Below are 25,772 nucleotides of genomic sequence, written 5' to 3'. Positions count from 1 at the left end.
AACAGTTTCCATGTTAGACACTACCTACAAAACTAACAGGTATCGGTGGCCTTTCGTATAGTTTGTTGGGGTGAGTTCAACGTGGAAGTCTTTCACCGTGTGTCAGATGTTGCTTCAGTCTGAAACAACAGTCGACTATGAATGGGCCCAGCATCAGTTTAATGCTTTGCTTGGTGACATAAGCCCATCCATGATCGTGTCTGACGGGGACTTGGCCATGATGAGTGTCGCTGACAAAGTTTTCCCTAACGCACACAAGCATCTATGTAGATGGCATATCGCTACGTGCGTCCTTTCAAAATATTACAATATTTTTCCAACCACAGAACTTGTAGAGAAGGCCCAATTCTCGTGGAACAATGTAGTCAAATTGAAGACAAAGGTTATTTTCTAGCGTAGATGGGATGCTTTGGAAAAATGTTACAGGGTTGAGTACTCTAATTTTGTTAGTTATTTGCGAAAGACTTGGTTTCCTCACAAGGATCGATTCGTATGTTGTTGGACTGACCAACACATTCACTTTGGGAGTACAATGACCAATAGAGTTGAAGGGTCTCATGCTCAGGTGAAGCATGTACTAGGAAATCCAAACTGTCATGATTTTTTGAGTATGTTTAGCTTAATCCACCCGATTCTAGAGATCTAGATGTCCGAGATTATAGCTACCTTCGAGAGGAGTATGATTGTAACTCAGCACCACCACCAGATTTCTTTGTTTCATGAACTCAGAGGCCTTGTCTCATGCAAGTGTTTGGACTTGCTATTTGAAGAAATAGATACTCGCGTAAAACGTGTTAAAGATGGAGAGATCAGGTGTTGGTGCTATTTGCGCATGAGCCATGGACTGTCATGTGCTCATGAATTAATTGAGTTTGAAGAGCAAGAGCGGTCCATCCTTTTGACTGCTATCAACCCCTTTTGGAAAACATTGTCTACTTCTCCTAATGTGTCAGTGGGTGTTGGTCCCGATGTTACACCTTCGATCGACTTGTTCATGAAAAGGTTTGTAATGGTTTCTAAAAAAGAGCAGAGGGTTATGATTAGGAAGCTTATGGAGATTGTCATACCATAAAGTACATGGCTAGTACCGTCTCGTGAGGAAGCAAAATCCAAAGGTCGGCTGAAAGGTAGCTGCATGAGAAAGCTTCCAACTGGAGATGAGAAATCTTCAAAGCGAGATCCATCTCATTTTGAACATTCTCAACGTGACCATGAGGAGTGGGTCTCGTCACAACCAAACACTACGCCCACCCAAAACACCCACACCACACCAAGAAAGAAGCCATCTCCAAAAACACCAACCCAAAACACCCACACCACACCAAGAAATAAGGCTTCTCTAAAAACACCAAAAACAACCACACCAAGAAAGAAGTCTTCTCCAAAAACACCAAAAACAACCACACCAAGAAATAAGGTTTCTCCAAAAATAGCCACACCACGAAACGTGAAAGATGGGCTAGACTTTGGAAAAATGAGGGGTCCTAAGGATTACGAGTTGGATATTCCTGAAAAAAATGCACAAATACATTGTTAGAGTCGATGACCCTGTTGGCAATGGCAACTGCGGTTATAGAGCTTTGTGCATTGCATTTGGAAGAAGTCAAAAAGATTGGCCACAGATGAGAAAGGACTTGTACCAAGAGCTTATTGACCACCTCCCCCTTTATTGTACTTTGTACACTCAAAATGAGGTTGTTTATGTGATGAAAACAATCCTACATGAAGAAGGTTATGCACCCTTAAATAAGTGGATGAGCATGCTCTTTGTTGGATACATATTTGCTTTAAGATTTAATGTTGTCCTCCTATATTTAGGAGCTCGTCAGTGCTTCCTTATCATGTCGCTGAGAACCCAAACAAATCCTGAGAGAGTGAAAAAAGTGTTGGGCAGCGCACATGTTGGTGGAAATCATTTTGTCAATGTTGAACTTGTTGAAGATTGTCCAGTTCCCCCAGTAATGCGCCAATGGCTTAGAGCTCGATATAATATTGATGAAAGTTGGAATTTGGCATTCACAACAAGGCAATTGCAATTTATGTCATTTAACTTTCCCAATCTAATATGGGAAGACGAGCCAATTGAAGACCCAACAGTACATGTTATTGACTAAGTTGTTTGTATGTTGTCAATATGATATTTTGATGTAATTTGGAACAAGCGTAATTTTATTTTATTTTAATGTTAGGGCTTTTATTTGATTTGATTTGGAAATCAAGTAATTTGATGTGATTTGATCCATACAACCACACAAACATCAAATTCTACTTAACATCAAATAACAACAAATTCCACTTAACAACAAACACAAACATCCATCATTCATTCAAAATCAAATAACAACAAATTCCAAACATCCATCATTCATTCAAAATCAAGTAACAACAAATTCCAAACGTCATTAATTCCAAAATCAAACATCATTCAAAATCAAACATCCATCCATTCCTTACAAATTACAAATTCATTCATTATAATGCCCACCACTGTACTTACACCTAGTCAAGTTGTACGCCTGTTCGAAGGAGGACCTTGCTTCCTCTGGAATATTATTCCCAGCCAATTGCAGGCCTCTCTCTAGCATGTAACTAGTTTCATCGTTGACGTCGTTCTGTCAAAAAAAAGAAAATCAAGATAAGTTACCAATCGAATGCAAAAAATCACAATTAGAGAAACTCAATTAATTAAAAATCACAATACTCACAATTGGTGAATAGTTAGGAAGTGTCTCCAGAGAGAAATGAATAGGAAGATGCTCAGGGTTCACCAATCAAATGTGAGAATTCCTCGCATACCAAGTCATGTAGTTTGGATGACATTCCCATGGATAAGACGAGATAAGTCCTCGATTGTGGGTTGGATCACGTGATTATGCCATGACTCCTAATAAGTTGGCCCAATATTGGTCCATTTCACCTCATACCTGCATCCTGCTACAGTTTTTGTTCTCCAATTTGGTGTTAGAAGATTTACAGGTATAAGCTGCACATGACCCAACTGTCGCACAACCCTTGCGACAGCATAAAGCTCGATAATGTTGAAAAAACATAGCAATCCCTCAAAAAATGCAATGTCATCGATCGGGCTTGTAGCTCTGACATTATTGTAGGGATGTCAATCAACCTGAAACAAAATCAAATGTGTCATTAACAACTCCAATGATCAATTACTAAAAAAAAATTATATAAACAAACTTAAATACTTACATTGAAACAATTCATATCTTCAAGTATAGCTCGATAATACTGCAATGTATGTGTTGTATCGTCATAGTGTAGAGTGACTAGTGTGTGTCTATGAGCACGCGCCTGAGACAAGCTATAGTATATGTTTGGGATTGGTCTGAATATCGGGAAGTACTCATAGATCTACGCCTAGATATATATATACACAAATAGTTAACATATTGATAGAGTAATAAAATTAACATTAAAAAATTTAATCTCTAAAATACTAAAATTTTACCTGTAGAAGAGTCATATAGCCTGTAACCCTTTTCACCTTCGCACATGTGGCACCCCTAAGACCTCTGTACAAAAATGCCAAAATTGCTGCACCCCATGTATACTCTCCTATCTCACTAAATTTCAACAACGACCTCAGATAATATAGAGACACTCCAGTCCCAGACTTGTCAGTAAAAATAGCACATCCAAAGAAAAATAGGATAAAAGCTCTGACAGCCCATTAGACTTCCTGCAAACTCGAATCCTTCTCCACCACCTTCCCAGCAGCGTCACATATAGGGCTATCATGAACATTGTTAGCAAAATGCTTCCGGAGGAATTCTAGCCTTACTTTTGAAGTGAACTTGCTAGTTTCCATCTTCTCCTTAATCAAATCAATGGAGAGACCCAGAGCACGATGTAGGAGATTTATCGATTGTTGTAAGTTCAACTCACTGTCCCCTTGCACCACTCTTCCTCTAACTGTGACTCCACATATTTACATAACATCGTCTAAAGTCACAGTCATCTCCCCAAATGGCATATGGAAGGTGTTGGTCTCCGGATGCCATCTATCTACAAACGCAGAGACCAATGGTGGATCCATATGCTCGTGATAACTTAACACGAGATCATGCAACCCAATCCTTCTCAACTCGTGGGCAAATCTCGAAGACCTTCTAAACTCATTCATGAAATCCCATTGGCAGAACTTCGCTAAGTGCGAAACACACTTCAACGCTCTGCAATCTTCCTGAAACAACCAAGCACGCATTAGATATATATGAGCAGAAACAAAAGATTTTGTAAAAGAAAATCAAAGTACTACAAAAAATCAAAATATTACCCTTCTCTCCAAAACATCGTGAGCGACATGCACCGCATAGTCATACAACTGCTCTAACTCATACTCACCTCTTTTAAACTCCAAATCATCATTGGATTTTCTTACAAAATCCAATACCATAGGTGCTTCTTCCACTGGTGGTACGACTTCTACCACATTTCCTTCCACATCATCATCCTGCTCCTCCTCCTCATCCCCATTGGCATCCTCTTCGTCACCCTCCTCTTCCCCCTCCTCACCCTCCTCATCACCCTCCTCTTCCCCCTCCTTACCCTCCTCACTCTCCTCTTCCACTATACTCATCCCTTTGTCCATATTTATATCTAAACCTACATTGTTATCACTATCTACACTATCTTCACTCGATTAATGAACTTCAGGAACCTCAGGAACCTCTTGTTTTTTGTGGTCTCCTCTACGTGTTGATGTCGTTAAGCCCTCTGCCATTTGTCTCTTTCTTCCAACTGTGTCACCACTAGAGGAACCACTGCCAAACAATTTCTTTACACCCTTGAATGTAGTTTTCGCTACATTCTTCACATTCTTTGATCGATGACCCATTGCTACAAAGATAAATAAAACAAGTATTAGTAACTATAATAAGTTTAATCAAATATACACCTATGTTAGAAACTTTTGTTCAACACCCATTTACTAAACCAAAAGGAGTGAACTAAATTGCTTTTCACATAATAGATAGAAACAACAAGTAATACATAATAGATAGATGTACAGCCCATAAATAAACCCAACTAACATAATAGATAGATTTGAGTTGGGGTCTTGGTTAGAACATTTAGTAGAATTTTGGACTCAGAGATATATAATTGACTCAAAACTCGACTAAACTTTAGTTTGAAATTGCAAATTAGATAGTATCAAATAAGATTGAAAAAATAATGTTGATCATATCAAAAACAAATTTGTTTAAACAGTCCAAACCAAATTTATAGTCATTTCTCCTTTTTTAATGCTAATAACAACGACCAAATTATAGTGTTTTCATTAGTAACACACAAACAATTCTAATAACTAAACTCTATACTCGGTACTTTCTAAACCTTTCATCAACTCATCACTCTCTATACAAAGACATTTTGCAATTTATAATAATACACTATTTAGAAGTTATGTGGTTAACGGTATCCAATATATTATTATACGTCTTGGAAGCTAGCAGATCTGCATTAGAGTTTGACACTTGTCGCCACATATCTTTGTGTATTTGAGACAATGACAATAATATATTGTTAATTAGAGACATCTACTTAAACTAGATGGATACAAACATTATATAGAGATAGTTAATTATGAGAGCTAACGTGAGCTATCTAGTTAATATAAATGATGCATGGGGTATAACGTATAATTAATATACATCATACCTACACACACTGTATAAGTAAGCCTTTTAGGTTCCACAACCTTATATCATTCTTACACTTTAGAGGCCAAAAATTAGTGAGACAAAAGTCAACTAATCAAGTGAGTTAATATTCTTTACCAGAGCTTTCTATTAGTGAAATAATCAAACTACTATGACCCACACACGTAGAGCTCATAACGTAATCACAAAATCAAGTTCAAATACATATTCTAGCAAAAAAAAAGTTCATATGCATATGATAAATTGCTTAGCATAAAAAAAGTAAATCAAAGTGCCCAAACATTGGGAACTTTAATTTTTTAGGTTTATACTCTTCCACTATATATGGGCTAGCACACTTGGTTTGCAAAGTCACACTGCTTAAAACCAAGCTACTGAATTCTAGTCCTAACTTGACCTAAGTAGCTTCAGGTTGAGTCTAATCACCTAGAACTGAGAAAAACTCACATCTCAATACTGTACCAACATAACTTTTTTACACTGAAATAAAATGGAGTAAATTTTGCATCATCTGGCAGTTGGAAGAACTGAAAAACACAAGTATCCTTCCAAGGTTAGTCTTACTAATTGTCTTTTATTTCAACAAGAGTCTTGATGCGTCAGTGGTTTCAACAAGCAATTAAAAGTAATTCCTACAAACCAAGCTAGCAAATGTAACTATGTTTCTCTTTTATCCATTTGAAATTTGATGGAGACAAATGTAATGTTATGGCGCTAACTTAAGAGCCTACATGGGATTAAACTGTTCCAAGTTTAGCTCATTGAGATTTCTCGAACTAAATTATAACAAATTTTCCAAGACCAATAACAATCTCTCCAGCATTACAATCAAACGACCTCACTGGGTCGTTTGGGCCATTTCCACAATCAAGAAAACAAAGAATATAAAGAATATCCACAATCAAGAATACAAAGCATATTTAAGAATATTAAAAAAAAACATTCAAACGACCTCACTGGGTCGTTTGGGCCATTTCCAAAACGACCTCACTGAGTCATTTGGTGCTTCTTCAAAACGACCTCACCGGGTTGTTTCAAGTTTTCTCAAACAATAGTTCATTTTGTATAATTAAATCACCATAATCAACACCACAAATCAAGGTAAAGATACCTGTGGTAGACGAGTGTTGCCCAAGAGAGAAAACGAGTTGCCCAAACTCAAACTGAATTGCCCAAACTCACTCGAATGGTGGTTGCCCAAACTCGAATTGGTGAGAAAAGGTTAGGTTTTTGGTTTTTCTTCTTTGATTTTTTTGTGATTTGGTTTTTTTGTGAGTGAGTGCGCGAGAGAAATGATACCTGTTGAAAAGGCTTTCCCAGTTTTCGCAATTAGGTGGGGGTGTATTGGGCTTTCTTTTGGGCTTTGCTGTTTGGGCTTGGGCTGGAGGCTACCCAATCCAATTTGTGTGGCACCCAATACAAGACTCTTTTTTTTAGAACCCACTACTCTTTTTGTAATTGTTATGTCTTCACCATGGGCTAGTGCATAGCTTGTACTGATGGAAGCCCACCTCCTCGTTCACTTAGGCATTTAGCTTCTTCTACAAACAGCAGAAACATCAGTAGAGAAGATAGGCACGGTGTAGTTATCAACCCATCTAGTTGTGCCCGCTATTACAACACCTTTGGTCCGAGTTGCTTGATGTGGACCCTCATCTGGCTTCAGTGGCAAGGTCTCAGACTGAGGTCCTCCAGCACCATTGGTTTCCTTCAGAATCAGGCTTGAAGAAACCTAATTCTCTTCTAATTGAGGCAAGCGCTTTCCCTTCCAGATCGTCTGCTCCATATAGAAATGTGGGAACTGCAACATATCCTATCTTATTACAAAGGAATAATAGAAAGTACAAAAGAAACCAACACAAGGTAACGTTTTAAAACCATAAGTACTAAACAAATTTCCACCTTGCAATGCAACTAAGGACATCAAGACCTTACTTCAACTTAGTTGTTCTTTAGCTTCCATATGTGGGATAACCTTTCTATTAGGCAAGCATAACTCATGCCAGATTATACTGACCACTGTTGTCTTATGGCAAGAAGTTAAACCGCCAGCAACCTCACAACATTAAGTAATCAGCTATTTCTTATTGTGCACTGAACAAACTATCTAGACTGGCACAATAAAAAGGTCAGAGTTTACAGACTAAATGGCTGTACTTTATATGACGATTGAGATTGGTGTGAAGTCTATATTGGCAGTAAAAAAACTACTTCATTAAAATTTCCACCATTTCTTCAGATAATAGGTTACATTGCTACTATTAAAAACCCAATTTACAAGATTTTGATGAAAAAGAGTACAAACCTTGAAGATTGGAGCCAATGTCAGCTGCTACGGATCCGGCATGCCATGTTGCTTAGTCAAGAGAACTTTGAGCTAAAAGGGTGAAAGCAGATGTGGTCAACGATCCCAAGACGAGGATGAGTACCATAATGTGATTCAAAGTCAATGGTTCTAAAGCTGCTCTAACCGTTGATACCTGTGAGGGACTAACATACACAACCAACATATATTATACACCTGTCCAGCACAACTCGTCACTATATCAAGACCGGCCAGGTTGCTCATATCAAGACCTACCAGGTCACTCATATCATGACCGCTACCAAGTCGCTTATACCAAGACCACAACCAGGTCTTGTAACGCTCATAGATGGAAAGACAAACGTTACAATAATTATGTAACAACAACCATGCATTTTATTGCATCCGCATTAAGGCTCATTCAATACCACATTAAGTGGACGGGCTATAAAATCAGGAGGAAACATCATCTAGAGAGGCCCAGCTCCACTCTCGAAGAGCATGACTTCTTCTCCACGATCAATCCATTTTCCTATTCAAAAGACCAATCAAGAAGAACTACGTCAGACTTGATTCCAGTTCACCAGAGAACTAGATACGTAGTTAGCTCGCATCTATCGCGAGCTCAGTCAAATCCACAAACACAATCTCGTTATCCTAAGTTGTAAGACTAATTACGAAATCTAGTCTTTACATTGGCGCGTCTGCGGGTCAAAATTCTTGAAAAAACTACACTTTTCACTTGTTATTCTCAAGCCCATGAAGCAGGGTGTAGTAGCCATATTCAGGGATGTATCACATAGGTACTGGGCCAAGAGATAAGGCCCAGACCACAGTATGTGTTGAGCCAAGAGAAAGGCCCAAGACTAGACTAGGCCCCATGAGGTAAACCTAAGAGAGGGATATAAAAAGGAAGAGAGAGGAGAGTAGAAGGGGAGGCGAAGAAGAGAGGCAGAGAGGGGTGAGGAGAGAGGTGAACTACGGCGGCTTGATCCCGAAATGGGTACGTAGGCAACCAAATTGGTGCAGCCGATCCAAAATGAGAGCTGGAGTACTAATAAAGCTATAGGTCGCGATTATGGTCGCAACAAATGGCGCCGTCTGTGGGGACGTCAGGACTTCGGCTGAACTGATTAACTATTTTCAAAGTCAAATACTCATGACTTAAACATTCATGCGTTGAGGATGAGGAATCCACCTGACTTTGTCTACGAAAGCAGTGGGTCCGGCTGACTTTGCTGATGAAGACAGAGAGAACACATGATCAAGGATCGAACCAACCCAAAACAAATGGGTGTGGTTTCAAGTTTCAAATCTCAAATCCCGTCTTTGGCTCCAAAACCAAAGTAATGTAGATTTTAATTACAGCTTATGAGAAAGCGGGATTTGCGGAGAGAGCTGTGGAGTGTTTTGGTAAGATGAAAGAGTTTAATTCAGTTCCTAATACATTTACTTTTAATATTGTATTACATTTGTTAGTTGAGAAAGAAGTGTTTTTATTAGCATTGGCTGTTTATAATCAAATGTTGAAATCTGGGTGTTTTCCGAATCGGTCTACTTTTGTTATACTGATTCATGGTTTCTGTAAAGCTGGGAAAACGAAAGATGCGATACAGTTGTTTGATGAAATGGTGGAAAAAGGAGTTAGTCCTGATACTATGGTTTATACTGTTGTTATTTCGGGTTTATGTCATGTTAATAGAACTGACGAGGCGAAGAGTTTGTTGGATAGTTTGAAGTTGAATGGTGTTTGTCCTAATATTGTTACTTACAATGCTTTGATTGATGGGTTATGTAAAGTTGGTAAAGTTGATGAGTCTCTTAGTCTTATTGGTTTGTTGAAGGAGGGGTTTGTTATTGGGTTGAATGCATACAGTTCTTTGATCAATGGGTTGTTTAGAGTTGGGAGATTTGATGAGGCGTGTGAATGGTATAGGACGGTTTTGAAGGAAAATATTGTTCCTGATGTTGTGTTTTATACTGTTATGATTAAAGGTTATTCGGAAGCGGGTAAAGTTGAGGAGGCATTAACGCTTTTAACCCGAGATGAGGAGAGAGGGTTTGGTTCCTAATAATGTATTGCTATAATACTTTGATCAAGGGTTTTGTGATGTGGGGCTTATGGATAAGGCTCGGTCTCTTAAACTAGAGATATCAAAGCATGAAAGTTTTCCCGACGCGAACTTACACTATTCTTATTTGTGGTCCGTGGTAACCAAGGTCTAGAAGGGGAGGCACAACAGATTTTTGAAGAGATGGAGAAGAAGAAATGTTTTCCAACTGTAATGACTTTTAATGCTCTTATACGTGGTCTTTGTAAGGTTCAGAAGTTAGAGGAAGCTAAGATTTTATTTTTCAAGATGGAGATTGGGAGAAACCCATCTCTATTTCTTCGACTCTCTCAAGGTGCAGATCAGGTCCTTGATAGTGCGAGCTTGCAAACAATGGTAGAGCGCTTGTGTGAATCTGGGAAAATACTCAAGGCTTACAAGCTTCTCAGACAGCTTGCTAATAGTGGGGTTGTGCCTAGCCTCTTTACGTACAACATACTGATGAATGGTTTTTGCAAATCAGGTGATATAAATAGTGCTTTCAAACTTTTTAAGGATCTTCAACTTAAAGGGTACTCCCCTGATGCCATTACGTACGGGACACTAATTGATGGGCTTCAACGGGTCAATAGAGAAGAGGATGCCCTTCATGTCTTCCATCAGATGGAAAGAAATAGTGTTTCTCCGAATTTGGCTGTTTACACAATACTGATGAAGTGTTATTGTCGTAAGCGGAAGTGGATACTAGCTTTTAGTCTGTGGATGAAGTATATGAGAGGTCTTCCTGATCACAACAACGAGAGACTCAAATTAATGGAGAAAAATGTGGATCTAGGAAATATCGAAGTTGCAGTTCGTGGAGTACTAGAAATGGATATGAAGTGCAAAGTTGTTGAGTCTTCACTTTACAATATCTTTCTCACTGGGTTGTGTCAGGCAGGAATGCTAGATCAAGCTCTCAAGATCTTTAACGTGCTTGAAGAATGTAAAGTTAGCGTCACACCTCCAAGTTGTGTTTACTTGGTTAATTGCCTCTGCCATGAGAAGAAGGTTGATCTAGCTTTAAATGTTTTTCTCTACACATTAGAGATGGGTGTTAGATTGATGACGCCAGTGTGCAACCGACTTATTAATTCTCTTTATTTCTCAAGACAAGTTTAAGGACATGGTTGACATTGTAGCTAGAATGGAGTCTGCAGGTTATAAGTTAGACATTCATTTTTCCAGAGTATCAAAGGCTTTACTATGAAATTGTCATAGTATGCAGGAGATGAAGGAGGTCTATCTGACTGATGGTCATAGCACAGGAATATTTCACAGAAATCAAGTAGTTTCATCCACAGGTTATGGGAAAGGATTAAAACTATGAAGAAGGATTACAACACTGTCAATGAACTTATCAAAACTACTGAGTTTGATTTTTCTTACAACCAAGAAACCAAGTGTATTGGGGTTGATCGTCAAAGTGGGATGCGATTTTAGGGCACATCCCAAAGATAAGCAGCACTCCAAGAGGGAGGATGTTTCCTCATTTTGCCGAAGCTTGTGTAATTTTTGGGAATGACTTTTCACATCATACTGGTGAAAGGTTTGGGCAAGTTGTTGGTGACACTTAACAAGCTGAGAGTGTTCTTGGTGGTTTTAGTTTTTAGTAGAGTATTCAATGTAACAACATCGGCAGCGAGGAAGTTGGAGACAAGGGAACAATGGGACCAATAGATTGGGACTGAGGTCAACGGCGTGGAAGCGTCTGAATACGGATGGTAAGATGATAGCACAAAAGTGACAAAACATAGAGGGGCATACACCGCGGCAGGGTACAGAGGAAGAGAAAGATCCGCGAAACAGATTTGAGATTGAGCGGGTTTATTATAGGATATAACATTAAGCAAGACTGGGGTCTAGCCCCATACTAGCTATACGGGGAACCTCGGAATCTGCTGGTATCTCTATGTAGTGAGGATGTTGGGTCTACTCTTGTGTGGGAAGAGATAGAGAGGAGCTGCTTCTAAGCTAGAGAGCGGAGGGGACGAGCCCTTCGTGGACCCTCGTGTCCGAATCAAACATGGGGCAGGCTGAGATGTTCCCGGATGTGCATTCCGAAGGAGAGCGGAGGGGTTCGAGAAGACCCTTCGCGGATATGTCGTGGGGCTATCCGAATGAGAGCGGGGTGGGATGAGCCCTCCGCGGATTAGAGATGCTAGAGATACATGGGGCAATGAGAGAGCCCCAACCGGCGAGAGCCCGAGCGAGCCCGCGGAGTGGGATGAGTCCTCCGCAGATCAGAGATGCTAGAGATACATGGGGCAATGAGAGAGCCCCAACAGGCGAGAGCCCAAGCGAGCCCGCGGAGTGTGATAAGCCTCCGCGGATCAGAGATGCTAGAGATACATGGGGCAATGAGAAAGCCCCAACCGGCGACAACTCGGTCAAGCCCGTGGAGTGGGATGAGCCCTCCGCGGACCAAAGATGCTAGAGATACATGAGGCAATGAGAGAGCCCCAACAGGCGAGAGCTCGAGCGAGCCCGCGGGGTGGGATGAGCCCTTCGCAGGACAGAAAGGCAAGAGACAGGCTGGTCAAAGAGAGTAGCCCCAAAGCCTGGTTGAGCCGCAGGTCGGAGATGCAAGAGATATGCGGACATGAGATCTGAACAACGGGGGGGATGAGCCCTCCGCGAACATGAGATCCGAGTCAAACCTGGGGGCAAGCAGAGTTACCCCTCATCGACTCCCCCCCGAAAGCAGAGATAGCGGGGGATGAGACCCTCTGCGGACATGAGATCCGGAGTCAAACCTGGGAGCAAGTGGAGTTGCCCCTCATCCGACTCTCCACTCCAGAAAGCAGACAACGGGGGGATGAGCCCTCCGCGGACATGATAGAGATTTCTATGAAGGGAGATTATGGTCGGGGAGATCCTCATGCGACATTGTAGTGAGTTATGAGAAGGAGAAATAGGGGGACGAGACACTCCGCTGGACATAGTGGTGAGTTTCTCGCGAGGAGAGAGATGGTCGAGGTGATACACTCCATGAGGACATGAGGCGATGAGTTCCGGAAGAGAGCAGTGGTCGGGGAGGCGCATCACCGATGATATGGTAGTGAGTTCTATGTGAGAGGTGTTGGTGGGTTGGAGACACATTGTGGGCATGGTATTGAGTTGAAGAGAGAAAGCCGGGGGGGATGAGACAGTGGAGTTCTAACGAAAGGGAAATGAAAGGGTGAGACACTCTGCAGATATAGTAGTGAAGTTATGTGAAAGAGAGCTTATGATGATGGAGACACTCCGGACATAGTGGTGAGTTCTCGGAAAGGAGAGATGGCCGAGGTGATACACTTCGCAGACAGGCGATGAGTTCCGAGAAAGAGAGCAGGTGGCTGGGGGAGGCATACCGCTGATATGGTAGGGAGTTCTATGTGAGAGGTGATGGTTGGGTTAAGACACAGCGTGGGCATTGTATTGAGTTGAAGAGAGAGAGTGAAAGGGATGAGATAGTTGAGTCCCACGAAAGGGAAATGAAAGGGTGAGACACTCATGGATATAGAAGTGAGTTATGTGAAGGAGAGATTATGACAGTAATGAGACACTCGTGGACATAGTAGTGAAGTTCCTGATGAAGGAGAGCTTATGGTCGGGTTGAGACACATTGTGGGCATCAGATCGAGTTGAAGGGAGAAAGCGGAAGGGATGAGATCCTTTGGGGATACGTTAATGGGGTATATGAACAAGAACCGATGGATTGAGTACTTCACGCACATACGGTCCAAAGATGCTTGAGTACATAGATACTGAAATGTCCTAAGGAGGAGAAGACTACGCTGATCACAAGATATCGTGGATATCTAGAGTTCAAAGAGAAAGACAAGAAAGTTTGAGGACTTCTCGGGTCCATCGTCGTCATCGCCGCTGAACCCGAGAGGGGGCAAATGTAGTAGCCATATTCAGGGATGTATCACATAGGTACTGGGCCAAGAGATAAGGCCCAGACCACAGTATGTGTTGAGCCAAGAGAAAGGCCCAAGACTAGACTAGGCCCCATGAGGTAAACCTAAGAGAGGGATATAAAAAGGAAGAGAGAGGAGAGTAGAAGGGGAGGCGAAGAAGAGAGGCAGAGAGGGGTGAGGAGAGAGGTGAACTACGGCGGCTTGATCCCGAAATGGGTACGTAGGCAACCAAATTGGTGCAGCCGATCCAAAATGAGAGCCGGAGTACTAATAAAGCTATAGGTCGCGATTATGGTCGCAACACAGGGTGATGGTTGTTCCGAAAAGATCAATCAAAAAGCAGCTTGCTTATCTATGGAGTTAATCAATACATGAAAGGTAAGTTTCTCTCACTATACAAACTTTGTGTTTTGTTTGGCTATAAGATCGTACAACCGAAAGTTCAGTTCTATTTTGAATTTTCTTGTTTCGATATGATCAAATATACAATCTCCAGTTTAGTCATGACACATGAGTCGGTACAATTGCCGCTTATTCAATATTACCAGTCACATGACCAACAGTTTAAGTGTCATTTGCATATTAGATTACTTACCTTTACATTAATTAAATATAGAGTCTGGTGGCATCAATTCCTCTTGGTCGGAAGTCACCTAAGACACTTCATACATTTGTTGTCGGCATCTAATCTATTAGATCACAGGCCACACACAATTTGGATGAGTGCTGCTAGTTTTTTTTTACCACTTATATTATAACATTTTACAAATCAGGACGTTCTATCAAAACTAGTCATAGCTCGCATTCCATCTAATGATCTTGAACAGGATGGAGAAGTCACTTTATTTCAACCGTTTCATTGTTTATTAGATTTGCTTTGGTATAAGCGTTACACTTTGTTTTGTATTTATTTAGCTTAAATAGATATAAATTCAATTCCATCAATTACACACACACCCTATGAGCGTTAGACTAGCTCAGTATTTCCAATTCTAGATATCCAGCACAAGTTTGAAAACAGATCAGTGACATGAGGCCAACATCACCAACCTAAATGCAATTCAATTGATAGTTCCAGTTCGCATATCTACTCCGACTTGACTAGCAAGCACGTAGGACTATATCAATGCAGCAGCGATCTCTATTCTCTTTTCAAGATGGCGACTCGACGCAAGCTTAAATGTAATGCAAGGGCTGCCAAAATTTCCTCCTTGGCGGGTCGCTTACACTATCAACTGAAGACTACAGCCACACGTGCACCGACTTCTCATTTATTGAATCTCTGCAATGTCAAAAAGTCGAGAGCGAAAGCATCGTTCAGGACTTCAAGCAAAAAATCAGCAAGGTGGACAAGCAACGACCAAGCAGGTCGCAAAAGGAATGAGCTGCTTTGGAGCAAGCTCAGCTTGGGCGGGATTGTCAGTTCATGGACATCCACCTTAGTTATTATACCAAGTCGATCCCGAAGCAAATAATCCAGTGGGTAGGACAACCGAATGCTCGATCACAACTATATTCAGCTCGTTAATGAGGAGCTATATTATAGCAAGCACAGATAAGTATTCGATCGGCATCTAACTCTATCTTTGACAAGTTCAAAAAGTGTTTGAGACTTGGCCTAAAGAATCGGGGACGAGGACAATGAATTGTCCTATGAGAATTCAATTAGTGTTTACTGCTTATATTACTCAAGTACAAACTATTATCTTGTCCGACTTATGCTCCAGATGAAGTTTGATTACTGACTCTTGTAGTCGTGTAACAGTTTCAAATACCAAATACCTTGCAGTTTACAAGCAATCAAGAAAGGAATTAATGAGTTTAATCCTTACACACTGCGAATGACATCTATTGTTGCTTTATGTGGTGTAGATGAATCTGTCACAAGTCCGTCAGTTCTGTACCCATTGCAGGTCGCTTTCATAGTTGCAAATGATCGACTTCTTGCATAATTTATTACATCCAAACAGGTCGTCCAAAGATGAATATGAGTTTGCTTAAAATCTCTATATCCTTTTATACACAAGAAGAAGCAAACAAGTTCGAGTCGTTTTACAGCACGAACTAGGGGCTAACTACACTCTGAATTGGGGATCACAACAGCCATATGTGCAAGTACAATCCAGCTACGATTTGAGCTCAATGCTCAATTTATCTCCAGATTACCATTTCTTTTGTTTTCATTCTTTTTGGATATTAGTTCGATCTAGTGCAAGTCAATCAAGATCCAATGCAAACTGGGGGCTAGCCACAATCATCTCCGGACTGGGGCTCATTATTGTCATCTAAACATGTTCAATTCTGTTATTAAGCTCTATGCATCTCCAAAATTACTACTGTTAGTTCATACTAACTCTTTGGTGCTAGCTCGCATTTTTTACAGGTCAATCAAGCTTCAAAATTGGGGCTCACCACTACAGTCATGCCAATTCAAGGCAAGCTATCAACTGCGATATCCAAATAAGGATAATCACTAGAGCAGACAGACTCACTCGGGTCACAACGCCCACCTGGATACAACACTCACTCGAGCTCAAACGCTACATAGCGTCACCACTTCTCACTAGTTGGGGACCTATACTTCTAGGACCGACTTCGGTCGCGAGCGGCTCCCCGGTCCCTTGACCTCCACGCCACTCGAAAGCGTAAGCGGCTTACATAAGTGCTAAAAGGTCCCTCAACCTACTGGAGAAATACGCTTACTTAAGCATTAAGTGGTCCCTTGACCTACGCTCACTCGAGCAGAATGCTTATATAAGTGCTAAAAGGTCCCTCAACCTACTAGAGCAGTACGCTTACTTAAGCATTAAGTGGTCCCTTGACCTACGCTCACTCGAGCAGAATACTTACATAAGTGCTAAAAGGTCCCTTGACCTACTGGAGCAGTATGCTTACTTAAGCATTAAGCGGTCCCTTGACATACGCTCACTTGAGCAGAATGCTTACATAAGCGCTAAAAGGTCCCTTGACCTACTAGAGCAGAACGCTTACTTAAACACTAAAAGGTCTCTTGACCTACGCTCACTCGAGCAGAATACTTACGTAAGTGCTAAAAGGTCCCTCGACCTACTGGAGTACGCTTACTTAAGCATTAAGCGGTCCCTTGACCTACGCTCACTCTAGCAGAACGCTTACATAAACGCTAAAAGGTCCATTGACCTACTTGAGCAGAACGCTTACTTAAGTACTAAAAGGTCTCTTGACCTATGCTCACTCGAGCAGAATGCTTACTTAAGCACTAAGGGTCCCTCGACCTACGCTCACTTGAGCAGAACGCTTACTTAAGCACGAAGGGTCCTAGACCTATGCTTACTAGAGTAGCATGCTCACACAAACTCCAACACGCCCTAGAGCAGAACACTCACTTGAGCTCCAATGCTCTCTTGAGCTACAATCTTCTCACTAATTAATGACTTATAGGATCAATTCAGTGCAAAAATAAAAACCCTCTCTTGAGCTACAATCTTTTCACTAATTGAGGGCCTACACTTCTAGGATTAATCTAGTACTTGTCAAAGCAGCATCATTCTCATATTCAATCATTACGTAACCCGTGTGTTTCCCACGTGTAGAGTTAATCTCTCATCAGAACATCCTACGAAATAGGAATGACCTAATGAGAGGGGGCTATGTGAGCTAGGGACTAATATAAACAACCAACGTATATTATACATGTGTCCAGCGCAACTTGTCACTATATCAAGACCGGCCAGGTTGCTCATATCAAGACCTACCAGGTCGCTCATATCATGACTGCTACCAGGTCGCTTATACCAAGACCACAACCAAGTCTTGTAACGCTCAAAAATGGAAAGGCAGACGTTACAACAATTATGTAACAACAATCATGCACTTTATTGCATCCGTGTTAAGGCTCATTCAAGACCACATTAAGTGGACGGGCTATAAAATCAAGATGAGACATCATCTAGAGAGGCCCGGCTCCATTCTCGAAGAGCATGACTTCTTCTCCACGACCAATCCATTTTTCTATTCAAAGGACCAATCAAGAAGAACTACGTCAGACTTGATTCCAGTTCACCTGGATACGTAGGTAGCTATCGTATCTATCGCAAGCTCAGTCAAATCCACAACGCAATCTCGTTATCCTAATTTGTAAGACTAATTACGAAATCTAGTCTTTACAATACCATTGCGCCTCTCAAGGAGCTAGAATCTTGTATTTGGGTAGGAGAATGAATAATCAGAGACAAGGGTGAAACCAACTCGGTTGTAAGCTTCATCTTGAAACTTGTTTAAAACAGCTACCCTATTGTATGGCTTAGCAGCTTGTTCAATCGAATTCAATGCTAATTTATTCCGACTTTATGATAAGTAGACTATAAAACAAGCAAGCATACCTTTTAACATTTCTCCTTTTCCTCTTTCACAATCTGCACAAAGATATCAACAGTAGGTAACAAAAATGATAGCAAATACTGATAAGAGCTTGGTGGATGGTAGCCACAATTTCTCTTGGACCACATGTCCACTTTGAAATACACATATGATTATTGAAGATAAGATTTGCTTCACATACATCAATCAAAAAGAATGAAAGATACTTGACAAGTTGACAGTTAAATCAAGCCTATGATACTCTCATAAAAGGGTTTATATATATATATATATATATATATATATATATATATATATATATATATATATCAGACTCACAGATATCTTCTATACTCAAAATTCAAGCTGTGTAACAGTGTAAGGACATGATCACAAACCAAGTGAAAGGGTTTCATATCGACAACTTGAGTAGAGGAAGTTTGAGCTCTGATACATTGGGTACAACACGGACTTTGATGGCTACCATATAAAGTATCCATGTAAATACATACATGATTACACGACATATGATTTATACACAGTTCCTGAACTGCATTATGAGTTTGAACAAACAGATTTTATATCCAAACCCAGGTAATTGCTATTCTGCAAAATACAATTACGCAAGCAGACTATGCGTCACAGGTATTCTTAGGAGGACAGTATACATTTCCTTACACATTCACCGCAATTAATAGTAAGTAAGAACTAATCTACATCAAAGTAACAACCTACAAAATTAAGATGGTACCAAAGTGACACGGGTGCCAACCAATAACAAGATAAAACTTTCTTTCCTCCAAACAGAATTTCCATCTAAATTTCAAAAAAAAAAAAACATCTAAGAGAATGACGGCCTACTTATGCAAGAACTAAGTAACAAATTATCAATTCTACTAATTCATTAAAGAAACAACACAAATGGTATCTCCTCAAAACTCTGAAGACAATGACGAAGATTTTGGATAGTCGAGATAATCCAATTTAACGCCCTAGAGTAGCAGAAACAGTTTTAAATTTCAACCTTAAAGAATCCAAAACATTTTGAACAGACTCATCTTCAAGTTCCATGATTGGATATTTGTCAACTTATTCTTCCATCTCTTCCATCTGTTTAATAGTTTTTTGTACTCTATTTGAAAAACAAGATGAGTCAATTTTAATAACTTGGTTCCATATACTAATACAACCTTTATAAAATCCCAAGTCTTGTCCAACTTCAAAACCGTGTTTTAGTCCTACTTGTTTTCCTTCTTCTTTTCCTGAGAGTTTTCGAAATGGGTGTCTTCTAAATTTAATGATGAGTCTAATATGTCTGAGATGTTTTGTGATTGGGCAGTCATCATTAACAAATGAATGAGCGAGAGAGATATATATTTTTGGTGATTCCATTGGGCACTCATCAAATTGGATTGGGCAACCTCTAAAAAAAAAAAGAAATTTTACAAGTTTGCCATATTACAAATTTGCTATCAAAGCTCAGGCGCAGCAACCAATTCAACCGGTCTCCCCAAAACGAACCCCTCGGGCCGTTTGGGTGTGCACTCAAACAATCCCTCCATGTGGTTTGAGTGTACACTCAAACGATCCCGCCATGTCGTTTGAGTATACACTTAAACGTCTTGACCAAATCGTTTGAGTGTGCATGCAAATGACTTCACCACATCGTTTAAGAGTACACGAACTTGGTCTGAGCCTGCCGTTTAAAACTTGGCTCTCTGGAATTCCATGGAACAGTCTGAGCATGCCGCAAACATCTTGACCACTTCGTTTGAGTGTGCATGTAAACGACTTGAAGATATCGTTTAGGGCATCTATGGGCCGATGTGGTGAAGTCATTTGGACAAAAATAATTGAGAAGTTATAAAAACTGTAAACGACTTGAAGATATCGTTTAGGGCTTCTATGGGCCGATGTGGTGAAATCATTTAGACAAAAGTAATTGAGAAGTTATAAAAACCAAGGAAATTTCTGATTAACCAATGATTAGCCCGATTAACCAATAAAAATTGATTACATAAGCACCAATTACACTTTTTTTTATACATACATAAACACCGAACACTTTTCTTATAATACAAATCATTAATCGATCATAATTGTACAATAATTTATTTAAACAATTATCTGTAAAATTGAATTAGTAATGATCAATTATCAACACATCCCAATTGAATTAGGAAAATTGAAATCCAATTTAAAAAATTGGGTTAGGAACAACACAATTAGTTACTCCAACACAATTACATGCACTCTGCACTATTTATCTGTTATGACATAGTATATATATAACCAAGTTAAAACATGTAATCAAACATGCCAAAATCTAAAATAATGTAATCAAACATACCAAAATCTATAATAATATTTTGTTTTATATCTAAACTTGTTATTTTTCATTTTTTTTTTCCAATTGTGAATCATAAACTAGTTTGGGGTTTGAGGTTTAGGGTTCAAGGTTTACAAATTTCGTACCAACATATTTCACTTAATTATTCGAAATAATAATTTGTTTTATATCTAAACTTGTTTTTTTTTTTTTTCTTTTTCAAATTGTGAATCATAAACTAGTTTGGGGATTTGGTTTAAGGTTTAGGGTTTACAAATTTCGTACCAACATAAAAAAAAAATTAATTTCAAACATATTTCACTAAATTATCCAAATCTAAAATAATAATTTGTTTTATATCTAAACTTGTTACTTTCTATTTTTTTCAATTGTGAATAATAAAATATTTTGGGGTTTAGGGTTTAGGGTTTAGGGTTTACAAACATATTTCACTCAATAATTTGAAATATATCAAAATTTCAAATATCTCTACATAGAATACTCAAGTTTATCATTTACTCCTTACTCTTTTTTTTCATCAAAATCTTTACTCCTTACATAGAATACTCAAGTTTCTCATTTACTCCTCCTTACTCCTTTTTTCATCAAAATCCTTACTCCTTACATAGAATACTCAAGTTTCTCTACATATTAGAATATTCAAGTTTCTCTAAATGGAACATGAAGATGAAGAAGAAGCATTTGAGGTAATGTTTGAGGTGCAACAACAAATTAGAGAAGGAGAAAATAGAAGAAATGTTGAAAGTGAAGAAGTGGCACAAAATGTTGAAGGTGAAGGTAAGGAATTTGAAGATGCGACTAGTCGAGCAAATGAGATGCCGAGAAATCGTCAACGACAAAGTGCAAACCTAAATAATGAGGTAACACTTGATTAGAATGAATACAAAACACTTGATTGAATGAATGAATTAATTAATGCAAAACACTTAAATGAATGTAAAACCCTAGGCCAAACGACATGGTTGGGTCATTTTGGGACACTATGGAACGACATGGCTAGGTCGTTTGGGGACACTATAGAACTACTTTCCTGGGTCGTTTAGACTAAATTTAGTTAGAAGTTTTTTTTTTTTTTTTTGTGACTTTGAAATCCCTCATTACCTAAATGCAAATTGTTTGAGACTCTTGTTTTATTTTTCTATATGTAGGATTCTTTGCCGCTATCCGGAAACCGATCCTCTGCAAACTCGAATGACGTGGATTGTCAACCGATTTTAAGTGATACAACAGAAATTTTTACTACAGAAGAGGTACGATTGAGTAGGCATTGATTTCATTTTTTTTTTCTAAATGTAATTTTATTAGTGTATTAATAATAGTTGTTGTTTTTTATGTGTTTAGGTCTTTTATACACATAGCGAGGCAATCGGTTAGGCAACCGCTAGAGGAAAACAAGTTAATGTTGTTGTGGTCATTGAAAAGTCAGAGTGTGCCAAGGGAAACCGAGTAGCAAGATTGAATTTGGCTTGCGAGTGCTCAAGTGTGTATCGGTCACACAAGAAGGAAGGCGAAGGGAGGGCTAATAAGATAAGGTCAGGATCCAAGAAATCGGGATGTCCATTTAAGTTAAAAGGTGTTTTCCAACGCGACACTATCGATAGTTGGAAAATAGAAATTAGAAATGGTATTCACAACCATGTATTGGCGAAGACCCTTGAAGGACATGCATTTGCTACTCGTCTGACCGTTCCAGAGTTCGAGTACTTGTCAGAGATGAGTAAGTGTGGAATAAAGCCTAAACAAATTTTGGATTCCATCAAGAATAGGTATCATGAAAACATATCTAGTATATCCCAAGTCTGCACTGCAAGGCAGAAGGTGAGGAAATTGGATATGAACGGTCTCACATAATCGCAAAGATTACGTGAGTTGTTAGTAAAAGAACATTATTTTAAGGAGTTGAGACAGGATGAGAATACCGATGAGATAACGGGGTTGTTATGGGCCCATCCAGAAGGTGTTAAGTTGTCTTGGACTTTTCCAACAGTTTCCATGTTAGACACTACCTACAAAACTAACAGGTATCGGTGGCCTTTCGTATAGTTTGTTGGGGTGAGTTCAACGTGGAAGTCTTTCACCGTGTGTCAGATGTTGCTTCAGTCTGAAACAACAGTCGACTATGAATGGGCCCTGCATCAGTTTAATGCTTTGCTTGGTGACATAAGCTCATCCGTGATCATGTCTGACAGGGACTTAACCCTGATGAATGCCGCTGACAAAGTTTTCCCTAACTCACACAAGCATCTATGTAGATGGCATATCGCTATGTGCGTCCTTTCAAAATGTTACGATATTTTTCCAACTACAGAACTTGTAGAGAAGGCCCAGTTCTCGTGGAACACTGTAGTCAAATCGAAAATAGAGGTTATTTTCCAGCATAGATGGGATGCTTTGGAAAAATATTACAAGGTTAAGTACTCCAATTTTGTTAGTTATTTGCGAGAGACTTGGTTTTCTCACAGGGATCGATTCGTATGTTGTTAGACCGAGCAACACATTCACTTTGGGAGTATAATGACCAATAGAGTTGAAGGGTCCCATGCTCAGGTGAAGCATGTACTAGGAAATGCAAACTGTCATGATTTTTTGAGTATGTTTAGCTTAATCCACCCAATTCTAGAGATCCAGATGTCCGAGATTAGAGCTACCTTCGAGAGAATTATGATTGTAACTCAGCACCACCACCGGATTCCTTTGTTTCATGAACTCAGAGGCCTTGCCTCATGCAAGTGTTTGGACTTGCTATTTGAAGAAATAGATACCCGCGTAGAGATTGTTAAAGATGGAGAGATTAGGTGTTGGTGTTATTTGCGCACGAGCCATGGACTGCCATGTGCTCATGAATTAATTGAGTTTAAAGAGCATGAGCGGTCCATCCCTTTGACTTCTATCGACCCCTTTTGGAAAACATTGTCTGCTTATCCCAATATGTCAGTGGGTGTTGGTCCCTATGTTGCACCTTCGATGGACTTGTTCATGAATAGATTTGCAATGGTTTCTGAAGAAGAGCAGAGGGTTATGATTAGGAAGCTTATGGAGATTGTCATACCAGAAAGTACATGGCTAGTACCGCCTCGTGAGGAAGAAAACACCAAAGGTAGCTGCAACAGAAAGCTTCCAACTGGAGATGAGAACTCTTCAAAGCAAGATCCATCTCATTTTGAACATTCTCAACGTGACCATGAGGAGTGGGTCTCGTCACAACCAAACACTACGCCCACCCAAAAAACCCACACCACACCAAGAAAGAAGCCTTCTCCAAAAATACCAACCCAAAACACCCACACCACACCAACAAATAAGGTTTTTCCAAAAACACCAAAAACAAACACACCAAGAAATAAGCCTTCTCTATAAACACCAAAAACAATCACATCAAGAAATAAGCCTTCTCCAAAAACAGTCACACCACGAAATGTGAGAGATGGGTTAGACTTTGGAAAGACGAGGGGTCCTAAGGATTATGAGTTGGATATTCCTGAAGAAATGCACAAATACATTCTTAGAGTCCATGACCCTGTTGGTGATGGCAACTGCGGTTATAGAGCTTTCTGCATTACATTAGGAAGAAGTCAAGAAGAATGGCCACAGATGAGAAAAGACTTGTATGAAGAGCTTACTGACAACATCCCCCTTTATTGTACTTTGTACAATCAAAGTGAAGTTTTTTATGCGATGAAGGAAATCCTACATAAAGAAGGTTACACACCCTTAAATAAGTGGATGAGCATGCCCTTTACTGGATACCTATTTGCTTCAAGATTTAATGTTGTCCTCCTACATTTAGGAGCTCGTCAGTGCTTCCTTATCATGCCGCTGAGAACCCAAGCAAATCCTGAGAGAGTGAAAAAGGTGTTGGGTAGTGCACATGGTTGTGGAAATCATTTTGTCAATGTTGAACTTGTTGAAGATTGTTCGGTTCCTCCAGTAATGTGCCAATGGCTTAGAGCTCGATATGATATTACTGAAAGCTGGAATTTGGCCTTGATAGCAAGGCAATTGCAATTTATGGCATTGAACATTCCCAATCTAATATGGAAAAACGTGCTCGTTGAAGACCCAACAGTACATGTTATCGACTAAGTTGTTTATATGTTGTCGATATGATATTTTGATGTAATTTGTAAATTCATTTTGACATGTTATTTTGATGTAATTTGGAACAAGTGTAATTTGATTTGAGTTTTATGTTATTTGGAAAAAGTTGGAGTTTGGGCTTTTATTTGATTTGATTTGGAAATCGAGTGATCGACTAAGTTGATTCGGACGGCAATCGAGTGATTTGGAAATAATGTTCATATGTTGTCGATATGATATTTTGATGTAATTTGATTTGATTTTACCCCAAACGACATGGTCAAGTCGTTTGGCCTTTATACCAAACATGTGGCTGGGTCGTTTGGCCTTTATACCAAACGGTCTGAGTTGGTCGTTTGAGACATAGTTGTCTGTTTTTTATCCAAACGATCTAAGCTGGTCGTTTGGCCTTTATGCCAAATGATGTGGCTGGGTCGTTTGGCCTTTATACCAAATGATCTGAGCTGGTCGTTTAAGACAGAGTTGTCTGTTTTTTATCCAAACAGTCTGAGCTGGTCGTTTGGCCTTTATGCCAAACGATGTGGCTGGGTCGTTTGGCCTTTATACCAAACGACATGGCTGGGTCATTTGGACAAAAAAAATCGATTTTCATTTTGTTTTTACAACATTTTCATTTCCAAAAAAACAAACAAATTCCACTTTCAAAACATCAAATTCATATACACTTTCAAATTCATTTCAAAACATCAAATTCCACTTCAAATTTAATTCGAATACGCAATCAAATTCAAATACATAAACTCTATTCAAAACCTAACTTATAATTCCTGAAATTTTTTTGCCATAATCTCCTTTGTTTTATTGACATATTCATATCCAAAACTCATCAAACAACCTGCTTATAAAGAAGTCATTACAAACAACAATCTCAAACACCATATTACAAGTAATGGCACACAGTTAATACAAAATACATCAAATTCAAAAATACATAAATTACATCAACATCGGAGGAAGCCTGATAAACGTAAAATGAATAGTCTACCTACGAAATGAACGATGAAT

General features: G+C 39.5%; 2 protein-coding genes across 2 annotated transcripts; one reads left to right on the top strand and one right to left on the bottom strand.

Annotated features, from left to right (window-relative positions):
• Nucleotides 1-2,296: 2,296 nt before the first annotated feature.
• On the bottom strand, nucleotides 2,297-7,425 carry LOC147494236 (uncharacterized). Its single transcript, XM_086566997.1, has 6 exons — nucleotides 6,793-7,425; nucleotides 4,295-4,857; nucleotides 3,467-4,201; nucleotides 3,208-3,375; nucleotides 2,706-3,124; nucleotides 2,297-2,612 (listed from the first exon to the last, which is right to left on the bottom strand). Exons 2-3 carry the CDS (start codon nucleotides 4,607-4,609, stop codon nucleotides 3,947-3,949), a joined length of 570 nt encoding a protein of 189 aa, XP_086423123.1. The 5' UTR covers nucleotides 4,610-4,857; nucleotides 6,793-7,425; the 3' UTR covers nucleotides 2,297-2,612; nucleotides 2,706-3,124; nucleotides 3,208-3,375; nucleotides 3,467-3,946.
• Nucleotides 7,426-10,241: 2,816 nt separating this feature from the next.
• Nucleotides 10,242-11,198, top strand: LOC147494235 (pentatricopeptide repeat-containing protein At1g79540-like). The gene has a single exon (XM_086568075.1). The coding sequence runs from the start codon at nucleotides 10,242-10,244 to the stop codon at nucleotides 11,196-11,198; it is 957 nt and encodes a 318-aa protein (XP_086424201.1).
• The last annotated feature ends 14,574 nt before the right edge of the window (nucleotides 11,199-25,772 follow it).

Source organism: Coptis chinensis, chromosome 6 (genome assembly GCF_015680905.1).
Source record: "Coptis chinensis isolate HL-2020 chromosome 6, ASM1568090v1, whole genome shotgun sequence".
NCBI classification, from domain to species: domain Eukaryota; kingdom Viridiplantae; phylum Streptophyta; class Magnoliopsida; order Ranunculales; family Ranunculaceae; genus Coptis; species Coptis chinensis.
The sequence above is the reverse complement of the archived record's forward strand: the minus strand, read 5'-3'. Positions and strand labels throughout refer to the sequence as shown.